The 23,630-nt window shown below is 35.4% G+C and overlaps 1 protein-coding gene across 5 annotated transcripts in view; it reads left to right on the plus strand.

Moving 5' to 3' along the window:
* Window positions 1-23,630, plus strand: part of Fmr1 (synaptic functional regulator FMR1) — a 242,821-nt gene that overhangs the window by 97,965 nt on the left and 121,226 nt on the right. For all 5 annotated transcript variants that reach the window (XM_081756090.1, XM_081756095.1, XM_081756093.1 and 2 more), the window contains 2 exons: window positions 17,792-17,935; window positions 22,981-23,093. In XM_081756090.1, the coding sequence (XP_081612216.1) occupies window positions 17,792-17,935; window positions 22,981-23,093 (257 nt within the window). The remainder of the gene's footprint in view (window positions 1-17,791; window positions 17,936-22,980; window positions 23,094-23,630) is intronic.

The following is a 23,630-nucleotide window of genomic DNA, read 5'->3' on the forward strand; positions in this document are numbered from 1 at the left end:
CAGAACATAATTGTTGGAGGCAGCACTAGAGATTTCACTCAGGCTTCGAGCGTGTTATATATGGGATAATTGAGCTGCGGTGGCTCAGTGCTAGAGCGTTCACGTCTGGTGCATGGGGTCCTTGATTCGATCCCAGCTCGCGCAAATGAGCTTATGGGGTGGACAAACACCGTGTGCGTAGGTTTTCTCGGGGTTCATTCCACCATTTCATTCATTTCTCATCATCACTGTCTTCTTAAGCCCGGGCGGCATAAACGGTGGGACGTAAAACATAAATTTCATTTTTTCCCAGTAAGTCACAGCGTGTAAATATCGACAGACGAGAGTTAAAAACACACCCAAACATTACCAACAGTATCCAGTGACTAAAAATATTTATTTGTTGGACTTCGATGATGCATCTTGTATACAAGTTCTTGTTGCCACTTTTTAAAAAAAGAAGTAAATAGATTTGTACATTAACTAGTAGTTAACTGTGATTTAAAGAGCCAGACGCGTCAATAAGTTTCCAAGTGAACATAATAGATTGGAAAAATACTATTCGACTACAACAGTCCACGCCAGTTCGTGGTCAAATATCCTAATGCGCATACTCTGTGTGTGTGTGTGGGGAGGGGGGGATCTCCGGTAGGATACTTACCTAAAATAAAAACCTGAGTAGGATTCGGATCCTACTTATGCAGTAGTTCTATCTCATGAAGCCTGCTGGGCGGCCTAAGAGGGACATGAAACCCATATCAACCAATAAAGCACCATCTGGCAGATCAAAACTGCACTTATATACTTTTACAGCACATACATTCGTGTGCTACTATATGTTGTGTAGAGAGCTTAGTCATTTAGAAGCATCAGTAAATATTTTGGTAGGTAGTAGTGTTGCCGTAATGTCTTATCGTATAGGAGTGACACTGTTTTAAAAAAATGAAAAAGAAAGAAAAATAAAACAATGCGGAATATTTAAGTGCGCAAACTACATATTTTCCAAAATTGGGTAAAAATCCAGGATACTGCTTATACTCGCAAATGAATGTACACTCATGTCCAAAATTATTGTCGCATGTCTATAAATATGTTGTTGCAGGAGTATAATTTGATAAGGAATTTCTCCCGGTATTTCTTATAATCTTAGTGTGTGTATATAATCGGCAAAGACATGTATGTGGAAAATTTCATGTCAAAAGAGCAGTAAATAAGAATCAATAAAACTTCCAGGGCCATTTAGCAACATTTTGTTTTACTCGTCCTAATTTTTCGTATTTATAACTCTTTTCCTATGAAATTTACCACAAATATACATTTCCCGATTATGCACATAGTATCAGTATTAAAAGTACCCTGCAAAATCATTATCAAATTATATTTTTACAAGAAGACAGTTATAGATATGCGAGAATAATTTTGGACATGAGAGTACATGTATACCTACTATTACTAAATAAAAAAAATACTTAAATGCGTGACTCACTTGCATCAATATAAAAAGTTAGAACTTCGTTTCAATTTTTCTAATGCGCATCCTTGTTTTCTTCCAAGAGTGGAAATAGCGTCTTCATGATGATTCTTTTATATGGGATAAGACTTAAAAATACTTAAATTAGGACCGTTTGACCTTTCGCATATTTAAAAAAAAAAAAAAAAAAAAAAAAAAAAAAAAAAAAAAAACCGAAAATAAGAGGCATAGGTTTGCTTACTGGTGCTTCATATTATTATCCTACACAACCAATTTATTTTTGAAAAAATAAAAGCGAAAGTAGACGTCATAATTATTTCCTTGGCTGTATAAAATATTGTATCATCCGGCCTGGTGGAAGCAGTTAGATGATGAATATGTATTATATTATTACACTACAGTTTTTATTTTCCTCGAACAACGAGTTCCAAATATATATTTGTCATGAAATTCAAACAACCAATAAATACAAATCGACCCGTTCATTAACGGGATGTTCTGTTGAGGAAGGTTTGGACAAGTTGGTCACTTGTTCTGACAAGTGTTGAAACATTTGTTGAAACTGTCGAAAAATAGTTTGTGCTTTTTCATGTAACAGCAAATTTGACTTGAACAAAACTTTGTTTTTTAAACGGTACATACTTTCTGGATATGCCTGGTAAATGACTAATAATGAATACAAATTTGATGCACTTGTATAGTAGTCTACTTGGAGTGATTTTATTTGACCTCACTTGTACGATTCTAATTCCAGCTGGAATATGGATATTCGGAGATCTGGGATTAATTATTTAAGTTGATACATTTATATTCGGATGCAGATGTAGACATTTTGATTTTCATGCGAAACCACCTGAACTGTTTACAGTGTATATTTTATATGCGTATTTAGCGGCTATATTGGATACACAATGTAGAAATTGTGATTCATTTGTATTATTTTCCTCACCTACTAGTGGTAATGGAACTTTACACCGAATTTCGTTTTTGTAGTACGAGCTGTTTGGTTCAGGATTTTGTTCGGCCATATTGGTTTTCAGATGGTGATATTTAGAACCGTTTAATGCTTTTCGTACACGTCTAGTGATACTGTACTTCCATAGTACAATTCGTTGTCCAGACACGAGTCGTTCACACATTGACATTTTGATCGGCCATATTAGGTTCAATACGTCAACGTCCGCGAAATTTCAGGTAGATGTGTAGTGTTCATACATATATCCATCTGCAAAACATTGTCAATCTGCCCGTGGGAAATGGATGAGAGATTTCTTGTAAGAGTCGATTGGCATGACCATCGGGCGGCCATATTGGATTTATCCTTCGTGGCCCTGCTCTATCTAAATATATGCGCAGTTTCCGGATCCCCGATTCTTGTGAGAGAACCTTTACTTGTCAGTCTCGAACCTCACTCATGCTACAAATTTGATCGAGATCGTCGGGCAGTTCAGGAGATTTAGTCACAAACATAGTGATTTTCAATTTTATATATGGAGATTTATTTAAAAAAAATAATAATAAAAAAAAATGCCATAGAATAGTGTACAAAAAAATAAAATAAAATATAAAAAATGACATTGTGGTGCGTATTCTGTAATCATTTTGACTATTTTTCTTTTGTATTTTGGCAATTCCAGAGATTTATTAGTAATAAATGATAACCATAAATAAGAAAAGAATTCAGAATCCATTCTTTCAAAATATCCGTGTCATTTAAAAGTTGATTTGATCAAAGACAATTTTCTGTCGTTAATACACTCTTAAGAATTAGTGTATATAATATTGGGAACATACGTTATCTTGGAGAGAATACTAATAGACAACAGACAGACGTAGCTGTATTCTTGTCTGGTGCACCACACAATACACAGTCGGTGAAGTGTCAGTCAATGCCGATACACAAACGTGAACAATAGCGGGAACAAACGGTGAACAAAGGTACTTTTCTGTTATCGACAGCAGTTGGAATGAAATTGCGGTCCCTGGTTCGACTTCCGGTGGGGATGCTCAATCAGAAAAGCGAAAAGCCTTTTAAGTCAACCATCTTGAGTGAGTTTTTTTTTTTCTGTGTTTTTCACACCAGGCAAATGCTAAGATAGTGCGTAACCCGAATGTTCCAGGTTGCCAACATCCATGTAATAGACCGCAGATATAAGATGATGTCGCGCCAGTATCCTGTCCATTCTTCAATAATGAGCACCCGGAAGATAGATTTGGTGTAACAAGATATCTAGAAAAATAACTGTCAACCATGTCATAGTGGGATGAGGTCGGGGCTCAAGGCAGGCTACTCCATCACATTATTGAAGCTTTCTTGAAGTCATCTCTAGAGAGACCAGGGAGGTGAATCGTAGCATTAACTGCATGAGACGGAAGTCCGAACCCATGCCGTACGCAGCAGACATTACATTATCCAGCAAACTTCTGCTAACTTCGCCTAATACATTTCTGTGAAAGTACAGTAGGAAAGTTAAGGGAATATGTTTCGTATTTTTGGTCATATTTAATCTTATGATAATGATTGTATCTTGTATGATTCTTTTTACACAATCAGCTGAGATTTTGATCAAGATGGAGGCTCTCGTCCCACTTGGGAGATCCCGTAACTGGAGAAATCCTTTGCATTGCCAAATTAAATGGAACTCTGAGACTTGTGTTCATTGTTAATAATTTGTTCCACATGATTTGATCCAGCTGTCTCCAGAGGTTTCGGAGAGCAACCCAAAACTGTGACAGCTTGATACCAGTTCTTATGTGAGTTTGTGTCGCCAGCCATATTAACCATATATGGAGAGCTGTCGTTCCTCGTCCGTAGCGATTGGACAATAGACAGACAAGTAAACCTTGATCCAGAATGATACGTCAAGTCCAGCCTTTCCGAAACGAAGTAACGATTGTAGTGATCTCATTCATTGAGATGTCATATTATACATTGTCCATTGACTATACATTCAGCGTGACCACCTGTCTATTTACCTCGACACGGCACATCTGTATTCTTGATGAGCATCTGAATGCCAACCGATCTACGACTACAGAACCAGTATGTTTCAAGGTTTTTTTGTTCGTAGTCAGTCTCATGTAGATATTACCACTGCTTGTATTGCTTTGACAGAAACGTACTGCTCCAAATCGTGTTTTTATTCATTCTGACAATACATATGAACATTTTGCCAGTTCATGTTTGTAGGAAAATCAAGTGTTCGTGCTAGTACAGATAGCAGGCGGGTTAATGTTTACAAAGTTTTCTGTTTTTCAGTTTATCGTCCAGTTATTATGACTGAGGCTAAAGGAGATGGTGACGATGAGATGGGGGATAATAGTGGAATTACGGAAGTGAGAGGAAACGGGGAAAACCCACGCAGATGATGTTTGTCAACCACAAAGCTCACTTGGCGGAAGCTAGGATCAAGTCGTGCCTTGTCTGGATTCAGGTTCTTAATGTCATCTGTAATCATAATAAATAAATAAACTGCGTGACTTCGAGCAGCATTTCAAGGGGTATTTTTTCTTGTTTTTTTTATTTATAGTCAATAACCGTGATATCTAATAATGTACTTTCTGATATTTGAATTCATCAATCATCTTTTGAATTGCATTGAGTCCTTTCCAAACAATAGACGCATTTTCTATAATTGAAATAGCCTGTTCGTTCGAATGAGTTTACCTAATTCTTTTCATTTGTGCAGCGAAGATATGTACGAATCCTTTTCTGCCCTTAAAATGTCATCCGCCTTCTTATTGTACTTCACTCGTGCATTCATCTCTAGATGTTTTCTTCGATCGGTGGTGAATATGTGCAATTGAAACTTTGTCCTTGACAAGGAATTCAATCACAACGTTGACTCTAAACGATTGTCACTGTCATATTCTCGTAATATCCATTATACACTGTTGGCCAACTCATGCCGTATAACCATAGCACCTCAACAACAGATGGAATTGCCTCCTGTGAAAACTGTTCATGATGTCTAGTACAGAGTATGTATCTACGACTGCTCAAAACCCAAAGCAACTATATATATATATATATATATATATATATATATATATATATATATATATATATATATATATATATATATATATATCCCTTTCCACTAGAACTCGTGGGCCTTTTGATGCATGGGCAATGGTGGGTCCCGGGTTCGATTCACGATGACAACACTAAAAATCAGAATCGTTCCACTTCCATTAATCATTCCATCTCGTTTAACGTGAAGATCATAAGATAAACATTGGGACGTTAAACTAGAAATATTACATTTCCATATATACAATAGACTTTCGATTATCCGGCCTAATGTGCCAGAAGAGCAGGGTAGATAACAAAAAAGCAGGATCTTCTGAAGTTCTGCAATAACCCATTTCCTACCATACCCACATCACTAAGAAACACCCTTTTCATACCAAAACACGCTGTGCGTAAAAAGTATTGAGACCTGAATTGAATTTTCGTTAGGTTGGAATCGTCAGTAAAGACTCGAACTCGTTGAGATTCCTAAAGCGAGAACAACAGAATGGAAAGGCATTTGTTGTTTCCGAGTAACAGTTAATTAAAATTCTTGTACGTTAAAACATCTAAAAGAAACTGAATCTGCAAGCGCTTTCGGTACTCTTCTCAACTCCTTAGTGCATGTAATGAAAATGGCGTTTTTTAACACATGAGAATTTTTATTTACTGTTGATAGGCAGTATGCATCTCACTGTTTCAACTAGTAATTATTTCAGAGTATTTCATTTATATTAGTACTATAAAATAGATCTTAGATATTTGTACCATATAACGAATTACGTAATCTTGACTGCATACAAGGCAAACACCTCATACAAATTATTGGAAAGCAATTAATTCATAGCAAATAATTTTCAGTATAACTACTCCCATAGTAGGTATTTAATGACAATATCCTTGATGAAGACAACCCTGTAACTACTCCCGCTACACCAGTGGAATTACAGATGTAGTTCTAAATAAAAAGAATGACTCACCGTCAGGGTTTGATGACGTATCAAAATAGGCAGCGTAATTTCTTAAGGAAAATTACAGTTGATCATTGAAACGTTACTACGAACTACCCGTTTCCATTTGCGTGCTTAAACGCGAAGTGTGTTCGAAAAGTATCGAACCTTTTGTTCGTAAAAATACATTTATTGATTTGAAATCCGAAACAGTAATCCCCTTCAAAGTAGTCTTCTTGGTAATGCAGACACTTTTCCCAGCGTTCCCGCCGTTGTTGAAAAAGCTTCTGAAAAGCAGTTTCTGGAATGATGAGAAACCGTCCGCATGATGTCTTCTCTTAACTCAAATCGGGTCCCTTTTAGTGCCATTTTCAGCTTGGGAAAATAACCAAAAGCCACACGGAGGAGGAGCCATGTTAGGTGAGTATGGAGCCCGATGACATATAGGAATGTTGTTTTGACGATGAAAACCTGAATCAAATTTCGCGAGCACACACCTCTTGCCCAAATTTTCGTTCAAAATTGAGTGTACCGATCCGATTTAATGGTTTCTGCTTGGGTATCGCCAAATCTGTGGCAAACTTTTGATGCAATATCGCTGCTCAAGTTTTTCAGTCATTTTAAGAAAAACTGAAATCCAAAGACCGCTCACTACACTTCTTCAGTCGTTGGCTGAATGCCAGTGACTGACACTTTCTGCAGGTAGAAAAAATTCACGACTGTCCATGAGTGTCTCCCCTACATCTACACTGAAGAAAGTCTTCCGCGCTTCATTGGTTGACGGGGGAAAAAATAAGGTTCGATACTTTTTGAACATAACCTCGTAAATGCAATTTTAATTCTAGTTACAAACATACATCCTGTTATTATTTTTATGTTAAAGCTCGTCACTAAGCCCATCCCTAATATATTTTAATTTTAATGAACAACAGCGAAAAATATCAAAAATATAAAAAGTAAGCCAGGTGGTATCTCCAAAACATTATTAAATGAACTTATAACTGTTTCTAGGCTTTTTGAGGGACCAAAAATTTAGATTCGTAGTTCATGACGTCATAATTATTGGGCACCCAAATTTATACTGTGATATACATATGTGATCGCCAAACCGTCGATCGCGAGCTACTGGTAGCTTGCGAGGACATTTTCGGTAGACCGCGTTAGCTCTTCGGTTGGCTATCCTTGATAAATTGACACTAACGATAGGGGGCCTGACAGCAACTGCTGCTTCCTCCCGCGCACCTGCCATTGCGAGCCTCATCTCACGTTATGGTAGCTCAGAAACTTAAGTTTGGCGATCACTGCTGTATATGGAAGGTCTTGAAAACAATTATTAGTTCATATAATGGCATTTTGCAGATATTATCTGGGTTACAGTTTCCATTCTCTGTATATATATATATATATATATATATATATATATATATATATATATATATATATATATTAAAGTTATTCAATAAAATTTTAAAAGGTGCGGATGAGCTTAAAGAGCCTTGCATAAACTCTTACATTGCAAACTCGGCTCTTTTAATTTCGTCTTCCGAAATGGATTTTACCCCATGTTATGGGATTTTTTTTTTTTTTAGTCGAAATATTGCGATGTCTTACCACTTGTTACAAGTACTTTCAAGGACTATTTTGAACTTCCTTATCGTCGTTAACCTAAGAGTTTAATGTTGAACGAACACGTATTAAAAATGAAACTAGGACATGAAACTGTGAAGGTGGCTGATAAGAAGAGGAACTTTCCCTCGCGTCACATTAACGGTTGCGCAAATGAAAGATTTTTTTTCTTAATAGTAGGCTATAGTGTAATTATGTTGTGGAGAAATTAGTTTCAATGGCATCTAAAAAGCCTGCATGCATACAAATAGAAAGGAGCGTAGTTACTGCGTATGTCGGAAAATGGCAATGTGAGCAAAGCTAATGTCCTGTATTCAGTGCAAACAGTCACTAGCAGAATATTTCTTCTTGCGGACATGCCCAACATCCGCGATTAATAAAACTTAATATTATATAGAAGTTTAAAAAAAAAAAATATCCACAGTTTTATTAACATAACTTAGTCTTTGAAGGAACCATTTATACAAGCAATCATCAGCTTCAGTATCCTCCCCGACTTGAACTTGATGCCTTTGCAGCCTAACATTACTTTCGACCGAAGACACAAGAGTAAACATGTGGTTTTTGTCCAGATCTCTATTATACGTTCTGCTGTTCGAGATACGCGAAATATAATCTGTTGATGCGTCAGTTTCTACTCGATTATTTTAAACTTCTATTGAATACTTTTTTCTTAATGCTTGAAACTATCATTACTTTGCTGATACCCATGCAGGCATAATCACAACTAGAAAATTCGGAAAGTGCAGGGCGACCGGTTGTCAGGATTATGATGAAGATGAATTTTTGATACGTACTTATAACAATTCTCTGTACCAAAGATATTAGAAATTTGAACTAAACTGCACGCGAGAAAATGGTTGAATGTCAAACTGGGCGTCGGGAGGACATGTTCGTACCCGCGATATCACAGATTCCCCATTTTTTGAGGTGCGACATCACTTGTTTCTACTGTACTTGGAAGCAAAAACTAGCAACTTAATCTTGACAGTAACATATGTGATATGACGAGTGTATGCTGCTAGTATTGTTCCATTAGTATAAATAATTACGAAATTTATTATTTTAAGTGTGTACGTTATGAAGGAGTGTACGTAAATTTAATGTTCTTGATATAATTAATAGTACAGTCTGCAACAAAAGAAATTCTTTGTGGCTGTATGTTTAGCATACGGCGCGGGAGACTCGATTCGATTTCCAATAGGAATTAGTGTTCGTATCCACGTTGTCATAGACCTACGTCTCACGTAGACTCGATGCTGAAGGAAGCATTAAGCTTCAATGCAACGAACCAAAAGAAGTAGTGTTTTTATGTGTAGATTATAATGTTCTCTTTTGTTGCAGGCTGTACTACTTCTGTATATTAAATTAATAATTAGAAGTGCTTCAAACCTTTCCTGTAGTGTGCAAGTTCTTACATGTATAATATTATGGTGTATGTCTGAGATGTAATAATGTATTTTTATGCAGAAAACATATTTACTATGTCGTCAAAGATTTAACTATATTTCGTACTACAAGAAGGGATAGGTTACCATTTAGTTATATTTCAAAAAAGTAATTCGTGAAAGTAGTAACATTTTCTTCGAGAATCAAATAATCAATATGTGGTTAACTACATCCAACATAATTCTTTTCGTAAAAGCTTAGTAAAAAGCCAATACAGTGGGAAGCTGTTGTTCCATAGTGCATTGCACGGTGTTTAAATATTATGCTGTCAATTTTTCTTCAAAGATGCATGTTAGAAATTGGTTGAATATGAATTTGTAAAAGTGAAAGTAAACTTTGCGCACTCTTGATTTTTCTAAGAAAGAAATTTTCTTGTGTGTTTTAATTTAATATTGTCAACTTTCTTCTTTAAAAAAAAAAAAAAAAAATTAAAAAATCGCTTAATTGGTTTTGAGTTCTGAAGAGGCTGCTTACCACCACCGTACAATGTCAGTGAGGGACAAAAACTATGTTGCTTTCGTAGTGATCGTGTAGTTACAGTGTATTATGAAACACCAATTCCTTTTAGTTAAGTATTTGTCTTTGATAAATTTACATATTTTGTCTTTCATAATTGTCCTCCACTCCCCCCCCCCCAAAAAAAAATAATTGAGCTGAGTTCTTTGTGAGTATTGTTGCTTCTGGCATTGAGAGACCAGAACTCGAATCTTAGTTGAAGTATGGCGTTCGGATCCCAGTGATGGTTCGGGTCTAAGTTACGATACTTATCAAAAACAAAATTTGAGCCCTAATTTTGATTCAGATTTTAATATCAGCTTGGATGGAATAATTAATTGTACTGAAGATTTTGTACTGCCTCGTTCATTTAGCATTGGTGCTGAAAACGCAGTCAATACTTTTAGCAGAAAGCGATATTTCTAGCGTTGTATGAACGGGCAACTGCCACGATCGGCACAGCTAAAAATAACAGAATAAATATTTATTACTAACTAGGAGCGTTATATTCTGTTGACACTTTAGCGTGATCTTGTAGTAAAATTACAATTTCGTGAAAATACACTTCGTCTGCAATTTTTCAGTATATTATCCACAGTAACCATGATCGCAAAAAGCTTAAGAGTTTGATAAGAACAGTATTTGCTAGTATTTCCTTAGGCGGCAAAATTTTCTGCTGCGCTATTGCTTGCATACACTGACCGCCGCTTTATTACGTTGTAAGTACTACAGTAGTTAATCCAGAAGAGTAGTACGGTTTGGAAGTCATTTGAAAGTAAATACAAGCTTTATATAAACAATAATACTCACGGCTTAGGATTGTAGTCAACGTATTGTCGATTCCATAGTAGAGAGTTGCATACTGTAACAAAATTCTCGCTGATATGAACCACTTCCTCACAGGTTGATATTGATGATAGAATCAGAACTAGAGCTTAAATTTTCTGTTTTGGCTGTTCTTGAGGCAAAGGTATCAAAATACTTTAGTCGAATATTTCGGCGAACTTTCGTATCAGCTGTTAGTTATAGTAATGGCTTTCTTAACCTCTGTTAATGTTTCTATTATCCAAAATCATCAGTTAATCCCTTCCAAGCTACATCCTCGAAACTATTTTTTTTTTTTTTTTTTTTTCAGACCTTTATGCGCGTCTCTATATAGAGTGACATGACCGTGGTCGCGAGTAACCTATGAGAGATTCATGTGTGTAGCATATAGTATATACTAGTGTGAGCAAATTAAATTCAGAATTTATTGAATTTTTCTTTTCTTTCTTGGCTTGATTTTAAAGGTGTGTGTATATATATATATTAGTTTTAAATATAAAAGTATTCAATATTATTTTTGTTCTTAATATTTACAATGTCGTGTATGTATATATTTATATATATTTTAACATATTTTGGCAAAATGTTACTCATAGCTATCTCTAAGATATTTGATTTTTCAAAAGAGAAGTTTTTCAGTAATTTTCATGAATGTCTGTTCTCTCCCCTGTTAAAATGTGATCTGACAAAGCAGGGTTTCTACGCTTATAAGCATTTCTATATTTCATGATTCAGAAAATACAAAGAAAATTATTATAATTTGACCATTGGTTTGCTGAAAGTTGGTACTTTGAACCTGAAATCATGGCGTAGAAATCCTGAGTTGAATTGTGTATTTATTATTATATATTCAGATAATCAATAAAAGTATAAATTTGAAATGCAAAAGTTTTAAAATTTTCGTTGATTTTGTGTTTATTTTGATGTATCTCTAATTCTCGTAACATTGAGTTTTTCTTTTGCCTTGTAATACCCATTTCATTTTCAGCTTTTAATTTTGGTATTAAACATCCATAATATTTATACTATTTTTTCCTGTGTATTTTTTTTTTTTTTGTGTGTGTGTGTGTGTGTGTGTGATAAACTTTAAAATAATTTGTTTTAAAACTATCTTGCACCCGCGGGCAGGTCATTCCAGTATCCAAAAGTAGAGAATTCGTCGTATTTAACATTATGAATTCCATAAGAAATGCACAAAGAACGCAGGATATTTACTATTTTAATTTTTAGTATCGTTTAAGTAAAGTATAATTTTCCTTCTCGGTTGCATTACAGGAAACTTATTGTTTAGCGAAAAGTGAGTATAGTTCGAAGGATTTGGATATTTCTGTTTGTAAAGTATATAATTAGCTTGTCTTGACTGTGGTTTAAATTTGATTTTCTCATTTTGTTCGCCGTATTATAATTAATGGAAATATTGTGTTCATAGACATAAGACAACGGTATATAGAACGAGAACGTGTATTATTTTAGATGAAGTTGTGGTGGTTCTGTTGTATTTCACCAAATGCAAGAAAAATGTTCAACATTGCAAAATGGGCATGCTGTTGAACTAATCGAATGATGATCAAATATTTTACATTAGTCATCACTTAATTGTTGAGAGTGAATGTTACAATATATACTTGTATACTGGTAACTCCATTTTTAATTAAGTACTGCACACAGTTAGTAGTTTGAGGTCATTTTATTTGGGAGCAGTCTCTCGTGAGAAAGGTAGAAAGTCGGCTAAACGAGGTATAGCTAGAAACGTTATTCCAGCATTAGTTGACAGGACTGAGAATAATTCCACTCTGGGTACTCTGTTGCTGAATTCGGAGAACTTCTCCATTACAAAGAATGTATGTGACAAGTCCGTCAGAGGCCGAATACCTAGTAGAAAACGCGCTAGTACTAACGCACTATGAAATGGGACATAGAATGTTTCTGGTGGAAGAGGTTCTTGGGGCTGCTGTTGAAACTGCTCGTGGACTTCGTCTGATGTGAACAGTTCGTTACGGAGAAAAAGTTTCAGCATCACATGAAAATTACAAGGAATGTCAAGACCGTAGGGATTTCCGGCGACATTGTCGTGGAACAGTTATGTACTCTCCGATATAGTAGCATAGGAAACGTTTTTCCGTCATCGCTCGCCACAAGTTTGCGGGTGTACGATATTCTTATTTGACCCTATTCTTACTTCAAAGAGAGAGCTACGATGATGGAAGAATAATATCTCATTACCTTAACGGACATTATTCTTTATGGTCATGAAATGTTTGGTAGCGGGAAGGTGGGATGTTTCCACTATCGGCTTTGTCTCTTTCAGCTACACCTTTTATCTCATTTTGTGATAATACCACCCTGCAGATGTCACAGCACAGGAGCCATTCAATAGTTCTTTTAACCTTCAAGTTACGGATAATCTACTGAGACAGATTGAGGTACTAAAATCTTTTGTGGTGGATCGTGCTATGACTTCGACCTACCAGTGCCTCGGATGCCATCTAATAAGGCGCGAGCTATTTCTGATCAGTTAATCCACATGCTCCATAACCCATTAGATACCCATACCTTCTGTGGTGGCTCTTACTTGCCATACCGCTCTGAGGGTTTAGCTTTGTTGGTATTATTTCGCCACTTACTTGGCGCGAGGCTTATGCAATAGCCACCGTACAGTTTCATCTGTCTGCCTAGGCTTTCCGTTGTCAAGAGACTTAGTGCCGACGAGTCCTTTTGATCACTGAACTGTGAATACACTGCTATTAGTAGTATTTTAGTTGTGCGTTTGCATTACCTGTCACTTAATGTGGTACACGACAGTCAAGTGGTTCGGTACAGTTGTTCTTTTCCATGGTTCACAACTTGCAAGGATACACAGATTACTGTCACATACGTTCAGTTCTTGATTAGCCCACCATCGACACTGAAATGAAAGAGCGCTGCAGTTCTGGTTACAGGTGTTACTTTTTTTTCCCTAAAGAAAGAAAAAAAAAAGTTGGGTACAGAAGTATAAGGTCTTTATTTGGTAAGATGATTTAATGCAAAGTCCTTATCTAAAACTTAACTACTTCTGTAGTGATAGTAAATTTTGATAAAATTAGGTTTGTACCTCCAATATAATAATGTATTTCCAGTTCTACAGGTAATTTACGTACCAGAAATAGCAGTAATTTGTAAATGGAAATGCTATGTAAATAACCACCATTGTTATATTAAGAAATACGGAAGCCTTGAATCAGTAAACTCAAGACATGTCGGTAATAATTAGAAACGAGGACAACATAAATGACCTAGCTCCAAATTCAGTATTAAAAAGGAAATATTATATTCTTAATTTTCGTTTTGAATTTACTATATAATTATAAAATTATTTTTGTTACGAATTGAATACATTGTTAAAAAAAATATTAAATGTAGTCATGGCTTGAACTGCTTTAGGCACTCTTCGTGTTAAACTCCTCTCTCTCTCTCCCCCTTACATTTAATACGACTCATTTTTGAAAACACACTAAATGAATTTCGTATTCTTCAAATTAAAAATTAGAATGTTTATTTTCAGCCTGTAAGAACATTACCAAAAATAAATAAATAAAAAATAAAATCCTCTAGATTTATTCTGAATCTTTAGAAGGAGAACATACAGTTAAGATCTTTTTGGTCATTTGAATTACATAATTTTAAATTGATTATATACGTTTTAGGAATACTGTTCTGAAAAATAATTTGATATCAGTTCTTCCATATTTGTATAAGAAAAGTATTGAAGTACTCATAGGATATTCTGTTACTGGTAAGTTAGTAACATGGCCAGTTTTCTGTGTTTGTTACACATTACTTGAAGCTGAGTTAATCTGATAGCCTCTGATAATCATTTGTTTCATTATTGTTTCATGTACACGAGTATTCATATGAAAACAAAAAATTGTATGTAATCCTAATCTAAAGAAATCCTTATTAAAAAATATACAGAATAATGGATTGTCTCTGTAAACACACAAAACTGATCGTGTTACTGGCATGGCAATCAAGTTACCGGATTCAGTATTTTTCTGCTTCGACGATTTTTCTTTCTTGCATATGGTTATATGTGAAAATGAAATAATACATATTTGTAGCTATGTAAGTCATTAAAATTGATTTTGCAAGATCGTTAAGTATTGTTTGAAAAAAAGTAACTGCATTTATAAGTAACACGTAGAAATCACTAGTTTTGCCTTGGAAGTTTGTATTCAATGCTGACTTCGTTGCAACTCCCATATTGAACCGTTGTGCGATGTTATGGTTATTCTCCATAGTTGTTCAGTGTTGCAATTGTATCTGTGTCTGCTACTTAACCAGCTATCCAGTCTAGATAATTACCTGTTTTACATTGCTAATTTTAGAAGTGCCTACAGGAGTCTGTTACATTGCTAATTTTAGAAGTGCCTACAGGAGTCTGATATTTCGAGGAAAGAAACAGTATGGAAAATTATGTTCTTGATTTCATAATATACCGAAGCTTTCCACCTTGTCAAGTCAAATGTTCTATTTTAAAATGTGAAGATTATTTTAATCTATATATGCACATGCAGTATTTCAGATGGTTCCAGGAACTTTGGTAGAAGATCTCATTACCAGCTGTAACATTTCAAGATCCAGTGAATTGCCATGCTTCTGTTAAATCTTCCTGACTAAATAACAGGATTCAGACGTAGCTACATAAAAATTTTTCATTTCCACTTTTTGCGTTAGAAAACTAGATCACGATACGAATGTTATTCACCTTTTGTATGAATTATTTATGTAGCGTTCATGTAGGTTTACACCAACCATCAAGATGAGGCAGTCCAGACAACAGGGTATGTTTTTCTTTTTTGTATTTATTTTCTTACTGTATAGTCAGTTCGTTTCTAGAAATATCGTAAATATTAGTGAACAGGGGAGAGGAAAGACATTTTAAATATATTATTGAAAACTGAAAGCTTGAAGATTCCTGTTGTTAAACTTAGCCGTACAACTTTGAAATACGTACGGTGATATTTACTATTTTTTTCTTTTAAAGTTTGTGTTTGGCTTAATTAGTTTTTATAGGATCGATATTGCTTCCTTTGATGCCATGCTGCTTTGTTTTCCCAATCAGTCTGAAATACCGTAATGAGTTGTAGGTGTTTCCATGGCCAGACTGTAAAAAATCTTTTGCGGGGGAAACTGTTGCATGCGGTTATTTGATCGGCTTTCCATCCCAGAGAAATCACGTTACGAAAACACGAACATAAGAGCATTTCTTGTCTATATAAAGTTGGCGAGTGTATTATTCAATTTATTTATTTTTTTTTTTTCGATTTTTATGAAAGATATGTGATAGAATACCAAAAAAAAATTGTTATTCGATTTGGGCTTGTAGTTAACCACAGATTGATTCTACATGATTCTAGTACATTTTGTAAGTTGCAGGAATATGAATGGAAAGTTTACAGTATAATCGAGCAATGCAAATTAATTTTCGGAGGAATTAACGTTAATAAATATGGGTAAGTCTTAACGTCATATTCATTGTTAACCATGTTTTGTAACGCACATTCTGAGAAGTGAGCCTTTTGTGCACACACATTTTCATATATACAAAATAATAGAATTACCTATTTTTCCTTTTAAAAGGTTTATGCTTACCAATAGATGGCATGATTTCTAAAATAGGCGTGAAATCAAAACTTAAAGGCACCTCAGTATTAAACAGTTTATTATGAATATGAAAATATGGATGTTAGAGAAGAGAGAGATTTTTGAGTAGTACCGTAGAATTGTGATAATATATATATATCTTAGAATTGCTTTGTTTTCCTCCTACTTCACGCGAAAGTACTATTTTTGACTGTCCGTCTGAGAGAGCTTCCCAAAGTCAAGCTCTGTGTCCTTTACCTAACGTACTAAGTATATCCATGAAATCAGTACGGCAGGAGTAGGGCAATTTCTTTTCCCTTTAAGTCAGAAAACTGGAAATTAAAGGGCTGTACTGGAGGGTTGGTTTTAGAGTTTCAATCGGGGTACCACTTTCACAAGAACGATGTTAGTATGGCTTAAGTACATAAATAGTTTACTTATATACGTCAAATGATATTGGTCCGACAGAAGATATTGACTTCCTATAACATCAAGGAGTCGGAGGCTTGCAATAAAAATACCACGATAAAATATGCATTTGCTACTCATTTATAAATAAGAGGACATATATATTTAGAGACATGTGTTTGCTATTTTTTCTACTTAATATGAGTGTACAGTCATGTTCAAAAGAGCTTGGCAATCTACCTCTCTTATTCTTACTGCCGTTCGTAGGGCAATTTAGTATATCAGGTTTAAAAACCTCAAGATTCAAATTTGATTGATCGAATTCCCCCGAAGAGTACAAGATTGAAGGAGGTCAGTGGCCAAGAACTTTGCGAATGACTGTACATCAAATAAATAGCTTCTGAATTCGGGTATATTTTTATATACATATTGAAACCTTACCAAATATTGTATTCCAAAAGAAGCTAATACATCTGCTATTATTTCGTCACTACTTTGCCGGCCAAGTGCTATTATCTATAAATTAATTTTTCAAGGATGGAGAGAACTTATGTCGAAAATCTTCAGCCAATTTCAGTTTTTGAATTTTAAATCAGAGTATTAGTTTTATGGTAATTCTGCCATCTGGTATATTCATAGGTCTCAGCATAATAGGTCTGAATGTGACGTCACGGCTTACTCATCCCATAAAGAAGGAACTGAAAAAGCTGCTGCGACACTGTCACTGCATACCAAAAACTAAATAGTCCAATAAATATTGCTAAGCTCTTTTTGCTTCTTTCCGTGAGTTACAATCGTCCGCACACAAAAAAATGTGTATGTGTTTAATGCGTGTGCAGGAATGCCAAAATGAAATGCAGCATCCGTATTGTCTTCGCTAAGGAATGATAGGCAGACTTGAGCTTCTGTTAGACAGTTTCAATATTTCTGATTTTTTTCTTTCTTTCTGTGCAGGTGCGGGTAAAAATTGAAGGTGATAATGAGCCACAGCCAACAATTCCTAGGGAAGAAGGTCAAGTTCCTTTTGTATTTGTAGGTACTGTAGAAAGTATAGCCAATGCAAAGGTTCTTTTGGAGTACCATTTAGCACATCTAAAGGTAAGAATTACTTTTTGTCTTTTTAAAGTGTATCAATATTATTATAAGTGTTGTTCCCTAGCGGCCACAGAAGATAGGAGAAAAAAATTGCATATGGTGATAGAATACAGAGTAAAATGATTACAATACACATCTTGATCGAACGAGATTCGGTCTTCCGCTAGACATTGTTAAGGCATTAGTCTATGTTTGGCTTAGAACGATGGTCCCGTTTCTCACATAAAATACTTTTTTCAGACTGTTATAACAAAACACTTTCAGATTTACCTCACTAATTACACGAACTGAATACTCAGTAATTAACCAGGTGATTTTTCCTTTGTCCATGCGCTTCATATTTAAGAAATCTTTCCAGTCTATACTTTAACAAGCTGTATCTTAAGTTTTCCCCGTTTTTCGAGTTTACAACATGTGATCAAACAATACGATGAATGAATTTATTAGAAACAAAGTAATAAGTTTACATGAAATTTGATTTAATCTTCTTCAAAGCACTATCTGGCTAGCAATGCACTTATCCCAATGTTTAATTCATGTCTGGAGGGCTTCTTTTGGAAGAGCGTTCAGCTGCTTTGTCGTGGCCCTCTCAGTCTAAGGAATGGTGTCAAAACGCTATCCTGTGAGCACAGTTTTAATTTTGGGGAAGAGCCAAAAATTGATGGTGCTGTATCCGGAGTATATTGTGGATGTGAAAAACACCAATGTTTTATCAACCAAAATCTCCTGTTCAGTCAGAAGTCGGGGAGCGAATTTAGCACCCACTCTTCTCATTTACAAATCGGCAGTTAAAATACTTTGCACGGACCCGTACGAGCAGCTAAGTTCTTCGGTAAGTTCTCGAATAGTTATTCGCGTGTTTGAACGAACAATTTTTGCCACTTTTTGCACGTTTTCTTCTGTTTTTGAGATTAATGAACGTCTCAGACGTTGTTCGTCTTCTACCTACTGATTTTCGCGTTTAAATCGCTCATACCACTCGTAAACAGTCTTCTGAGTTCAGCATTATCGCGATACACTAATTTCAACGTTTCATGAGTTTCTTTAGCACTTGTTTGCAACTTGAAACAAAACTTAATGTTCACGCGTTGTTCGAAATATAAGATGCACGACAAACACGGTAAACACAACCACACACTAGCGGCTCTGGACGCTGACTGACAAGTCGAAACACATTCCAACTTGATGCTCTCTCTCTCAACGGATTAGGCTATCGGACAAATTACATCAAATGGTTGTAGCGGCAGTAGTTGCTGCTTAAAAAAAAAAAAAAAAAAAAAAAAAAAAAAAAAAAAAAAAATCATTCACCGTATTTTTTTGATCAAATCTTGTATTTTGGTAGCGACAAAGGACAATTCAGTCAAAATTGAGGTGAATTTCGAAGTTTTGCCGCAAAGCAGTTTGCAATCAGAAAATAATCCGTTCAGTTATTTAATACTCTATTTCTTCTGTCGTTGAGAGAGCTTCATTATTGGAATCTGTTTTCTGAAGAATGATATTAAATGCCCTCAACAATGAATGAATGAAACAAAATAATTGAAAATTGCAGGAATTATACTCTGAGTATATATTCAGCTTATCTTTAGTCAAAGTTTGCATCTTCATCTCTTGAATTGAATTATTGTAAATATCTTAGTTTCTTGCGAAATACATTAAAAAGGTAGAGGAAACATGCTACTATCTATTGGCGAAACTTGATCCTTTACACCTTCGCTTTAGTACTTTCTTCGCAACAAATACGTATGCCATATGCTGGATAAAACTTTCAATCTTCCCTTGTATTTAACCTCCCGCAAGTTAAGCCTAACTGCTTACTCAATGGTAATACCTACTTACTCTTAAACACATAGTCAGTTACCCTTTTACAGACCTTTGTACAGTATTTCTGAAAGTGTAAATTGGTTGATAAAGTTATCCAAATACGTATATCAAAAGATTGAGCAGCTAGCAAGATAAGTTTTTGTTGGCAATATTAGATATGTATTGTAACGGCAGTTTCTGTGGTTAGTAGAGAGAACAGTGGCTGCGTGTTTAAGTGCTCATCTCTGGTGTGTCCCTCGTTCGATCCCAGCCAATGAGAAATTGAGGAGGAGAATATAACACCTATGAATTTTGTCGTGTTTTTTCCGTGTTTTATTTTCATTCCACCTTTTCGTTTACTGATCTTTAGCCTGTATGGTATTAACGTGGAAGGTTAAAAGATTGCATTTAAGTTTTGTGCAAGTAGAATTTCAAAATAAAGAAAGAAATTGATTGAAACATTGGAATAATTTAATCCAAGCAAATATAGTTAATTATTTGGTAATAATAGTCTGAGACCAGGCTATTTTATTCCAGAAATATTGAACAATCATAAGGTAGTTGTATCATATTTGTTGTATAGAAAAAACGTAAATGAAGTAACGTATGGATAAGAAAATAATGCGGGAATGACCAAAGAAGCATAAAATTAAAATTAAGGAATTCCTGCTCGATTTTCTACAACTTCAGCTAAGAGTATGGTTAGAGACGGCCAAATCAAAACCACGTGTCATTTAACCGGGAGAAGAAATATTAGATATTCCAAAAGTAATGAAAATACAAGATCAGGTTCGTTCAACTATTGATTTTAAATAAAGTTCATATGCTTTAAAATTTATATTGAAAGAAATATTCATAAATCTAAGTGGGTACCTATTAAATGCATACTTCCTTTGAACAGAGGCTATTTGAGTCGTGGACCTGCAGTATAAAGTGAAATCCGAACCAGTGTAATGTGTGCACGAAATCCACAAGCACTAACCAGTAGCCAGCTAGAAAGCATAGAAGTTACAAAGAACGCATGTTGGACAACATTACGCGTGGCCGTATCCTCAGGACTGGAAATGAGGCAAAGTCAATGAGCTGTAGGAGCTGAGTTGAATGTGACGCGCAGTGTAATTTCGCGACTGTGTGCAAGTTTCTCAGAGGTCGAAAACATTCGAAATCAATATGTATCAAGTCACCCAGCGGGAGAACCGCCATCTGGCATTCATTACCCAACGAAGTCCAACCGGTAGTTTATCTGTATTAGCTCGAGACTGTGCAGCAGAGATTATTTAAAGCAAGAAAAAAAAAAAAAAAGACACAAAGTGGTTGTTTTTGTAGGGTTTAGGTCTTTCTGAATGCGAGTGCACTTTCCCTTCCCTTCGTTGTTCATGATTGGATAGCATACTTAAAGTCGTGGCTTTTAAGATTTGCTCTTTCTGGAGAAAGGAGGAGGGTAAATCATACCATTGCACGTGTTGGCAAATTGGCTAGGCGCAGTCCTGAGTGTCACTGATGTTGAAATGACCTTGCTTAAAACAAGAAAACAATTTTCTTGTAGTGCTCTCTCTCCGGTGGTGGTGTCCCCATACGCGGCTCAAATGCAATTGTTCCATTTTCTCCACTTGACACTCTATTTTCTAGCGGGCCGCGGTGGCTCAGTGGTAGAGCGTTCACCTCTGGTGCTTGGGGTCCCGGGTTCAAACCCTGCTCCCGCCAAGTGAACTTTGTGGTGGACAAACACCGTGTGCGTGGGTTTTCTCGGGGTTCTCCCGTTTCCTCCCACAATATTCATTCCACCATTTCATTCATATCTCATTATCACCGTCTCCTTTAGCCTAACCGGCATAACCGTGGGACGTAAAACTTAAAAATTCATTTCATTTTCATTTCCATTTTCTAGCGTTTACGACTCTACACACTATCTGCAAATATATATATATATATATATATATATATAAGTAAAATGAAGCACAACAGTTGAATTTCTAAACAAAAATGACAGTCGATAAATAAACCGATAGTAACTGATATATTAACACGCGAAATAAAAACACTGCGACTTCATGCACCAACATAATACTGTATACGTTGAGTCGAGTATTGGCTCCTAATATAACGTTATCAATCATAATTGAACAATGGCGCACGGTGGCTATAAGGCTCTGAGTTTGTAGAGGACAGCATCGTGTCTGTGATTTTTCTTTGGGTTATCCCGTTTGCTCATTCCATCAGGTCCTTTCATATTTATTCACTTTCATTCATTATCCGTCGTATCCTTTATTTTACAGGGATTCTGTGGAGCATAAAACTGAAAAATTTCATTTTAAAGTAGGGGACAAGAATAAACGACCAAAAATGCCATTAAAACTAGTGGGATTTTTGGTCGTTTATTCTTGTCCCATACTTTAATTATCCTTTGAACAAATTAGTATTATACATTTATTTTTACAAGTGTTACAGATTTAAGAGGATTTTTTGGTATTATTTACTGTAGTTTATAAGAATAAATGGTTTTCATTGTTAAACTTGCTTCTTATTGTATTTTTTTGTGATGAACAAATTTAGTTTAAACTCTTGTACGTAGACCTCGAACAACATGGTTTTGCATAGTGAACGTTGGGAGGAACGAAGTAACTGCATTAGGAAGAGTATCCCTGTAATTATTTTTTCGTTACACAGTACTCCGTCGCATTTTCGGCACTTGATATTAAGGGTCTTCACTACAGCGAAATTAAACTATCGCAAATTTTAGTTTTTCTCTGTAATATCTTCAAAACAAATTTTCGAAAAGCAGAAACGTAGTGAACTAGACAATACGATTTTGCATGTGAAACCTTTACCTCAATTCACTATCTGCTGGTGGTATGTCGCTGTTTACAGAAGAAAGAAAGAAAGAAAGAAAAAAAAAAAAAAAAAAACCTAAATCTCTACAGTTGCAAATCGAAAGCGGATAGATCAGTTGTGATAATAGTATCACATGCAAATTCATATTGTCTAGTTCACTACGTTTCTGCTTTTCGAATATTTTTAAATGTTTTGAAGATATTACAGAAAAACTCCAAAATTAGCGGTAGTTTAATTTCGCTGTAGTGAAGATCTTTAATCTGATATAAGTCACTCTTTTTGTGATTTCAAAAACCCATACCCTTGATAGGTAATGTGAAAATGCAGTGATTTTCTTTATGGTATACTAATATTACGTGAAACTTGTTTTCCTTCTGTTGTCGAAAAAGAGTAATCCATTTTTTCTTTCTTCACAGGAAGTAGAACAGTTAAGGCAAGAAAAGTTAGAAATAGATCAGCAGCTAAGAAGTATACATGGTTCAACAATGGGCTCAATGCAGAATTTCCCAATCACAAGGCGTAACGATAGGTAAGTTTTTTAGACTGTTGATAGAATCAGCACGTTTGTTGTATAATCCTAGTATCTAGTGTCTATCCTTATGTATATCAGGTGGTGGGGTGATAGCCCTATTATGAGATCAGAATATACAAGAACAGAGAAAAATGTCTGAATATATGTTACGATCATCTATGTTTGAAGTACACTGCTTTGCAGTTACTACGTTGTGGGGCCGCGGTTATTCAGTGGTAGTGCTCACCTCCGGTGTGGGGTCGCTGGTTCAATCACAGCTGCCGCCAAGTGGGTTTTATGTTGGATAAACACCGTATGCTTGGGTTTCTCATGTTTTCAATTTCCTCCCACATTCGTAGGCGATTTTTTAAAAATATACTATAGTTTGTTGGTATGAGGAATATACTTGGTACGACGGATTGTGTAGTTTAGATGTATGCCACGAATGGTCGAGACGTAAGGCAAGGAATCTGATGTGATAAGTATGGAAGCTTTTGATATGTACTTCTCGAAGTGTCCATTTCTCAAATCTGACGTCTATGGCTATTAAGGGGA

This window comes from Thermobia domestica, chromosome 4 (assembly GCF_964235325.1).
Source record: "Thermobia domestica chromosome 4, izTheDome1.hap1.1, whole genome shotgun sequence".
NCBI classification, from domain to species: domain Eukaryota; kingdom Metazoa; phylum Arthropoda; class Insecta; order Zygentoma; family Lepismatidae; genus Thermobia; species Thermobia domestica.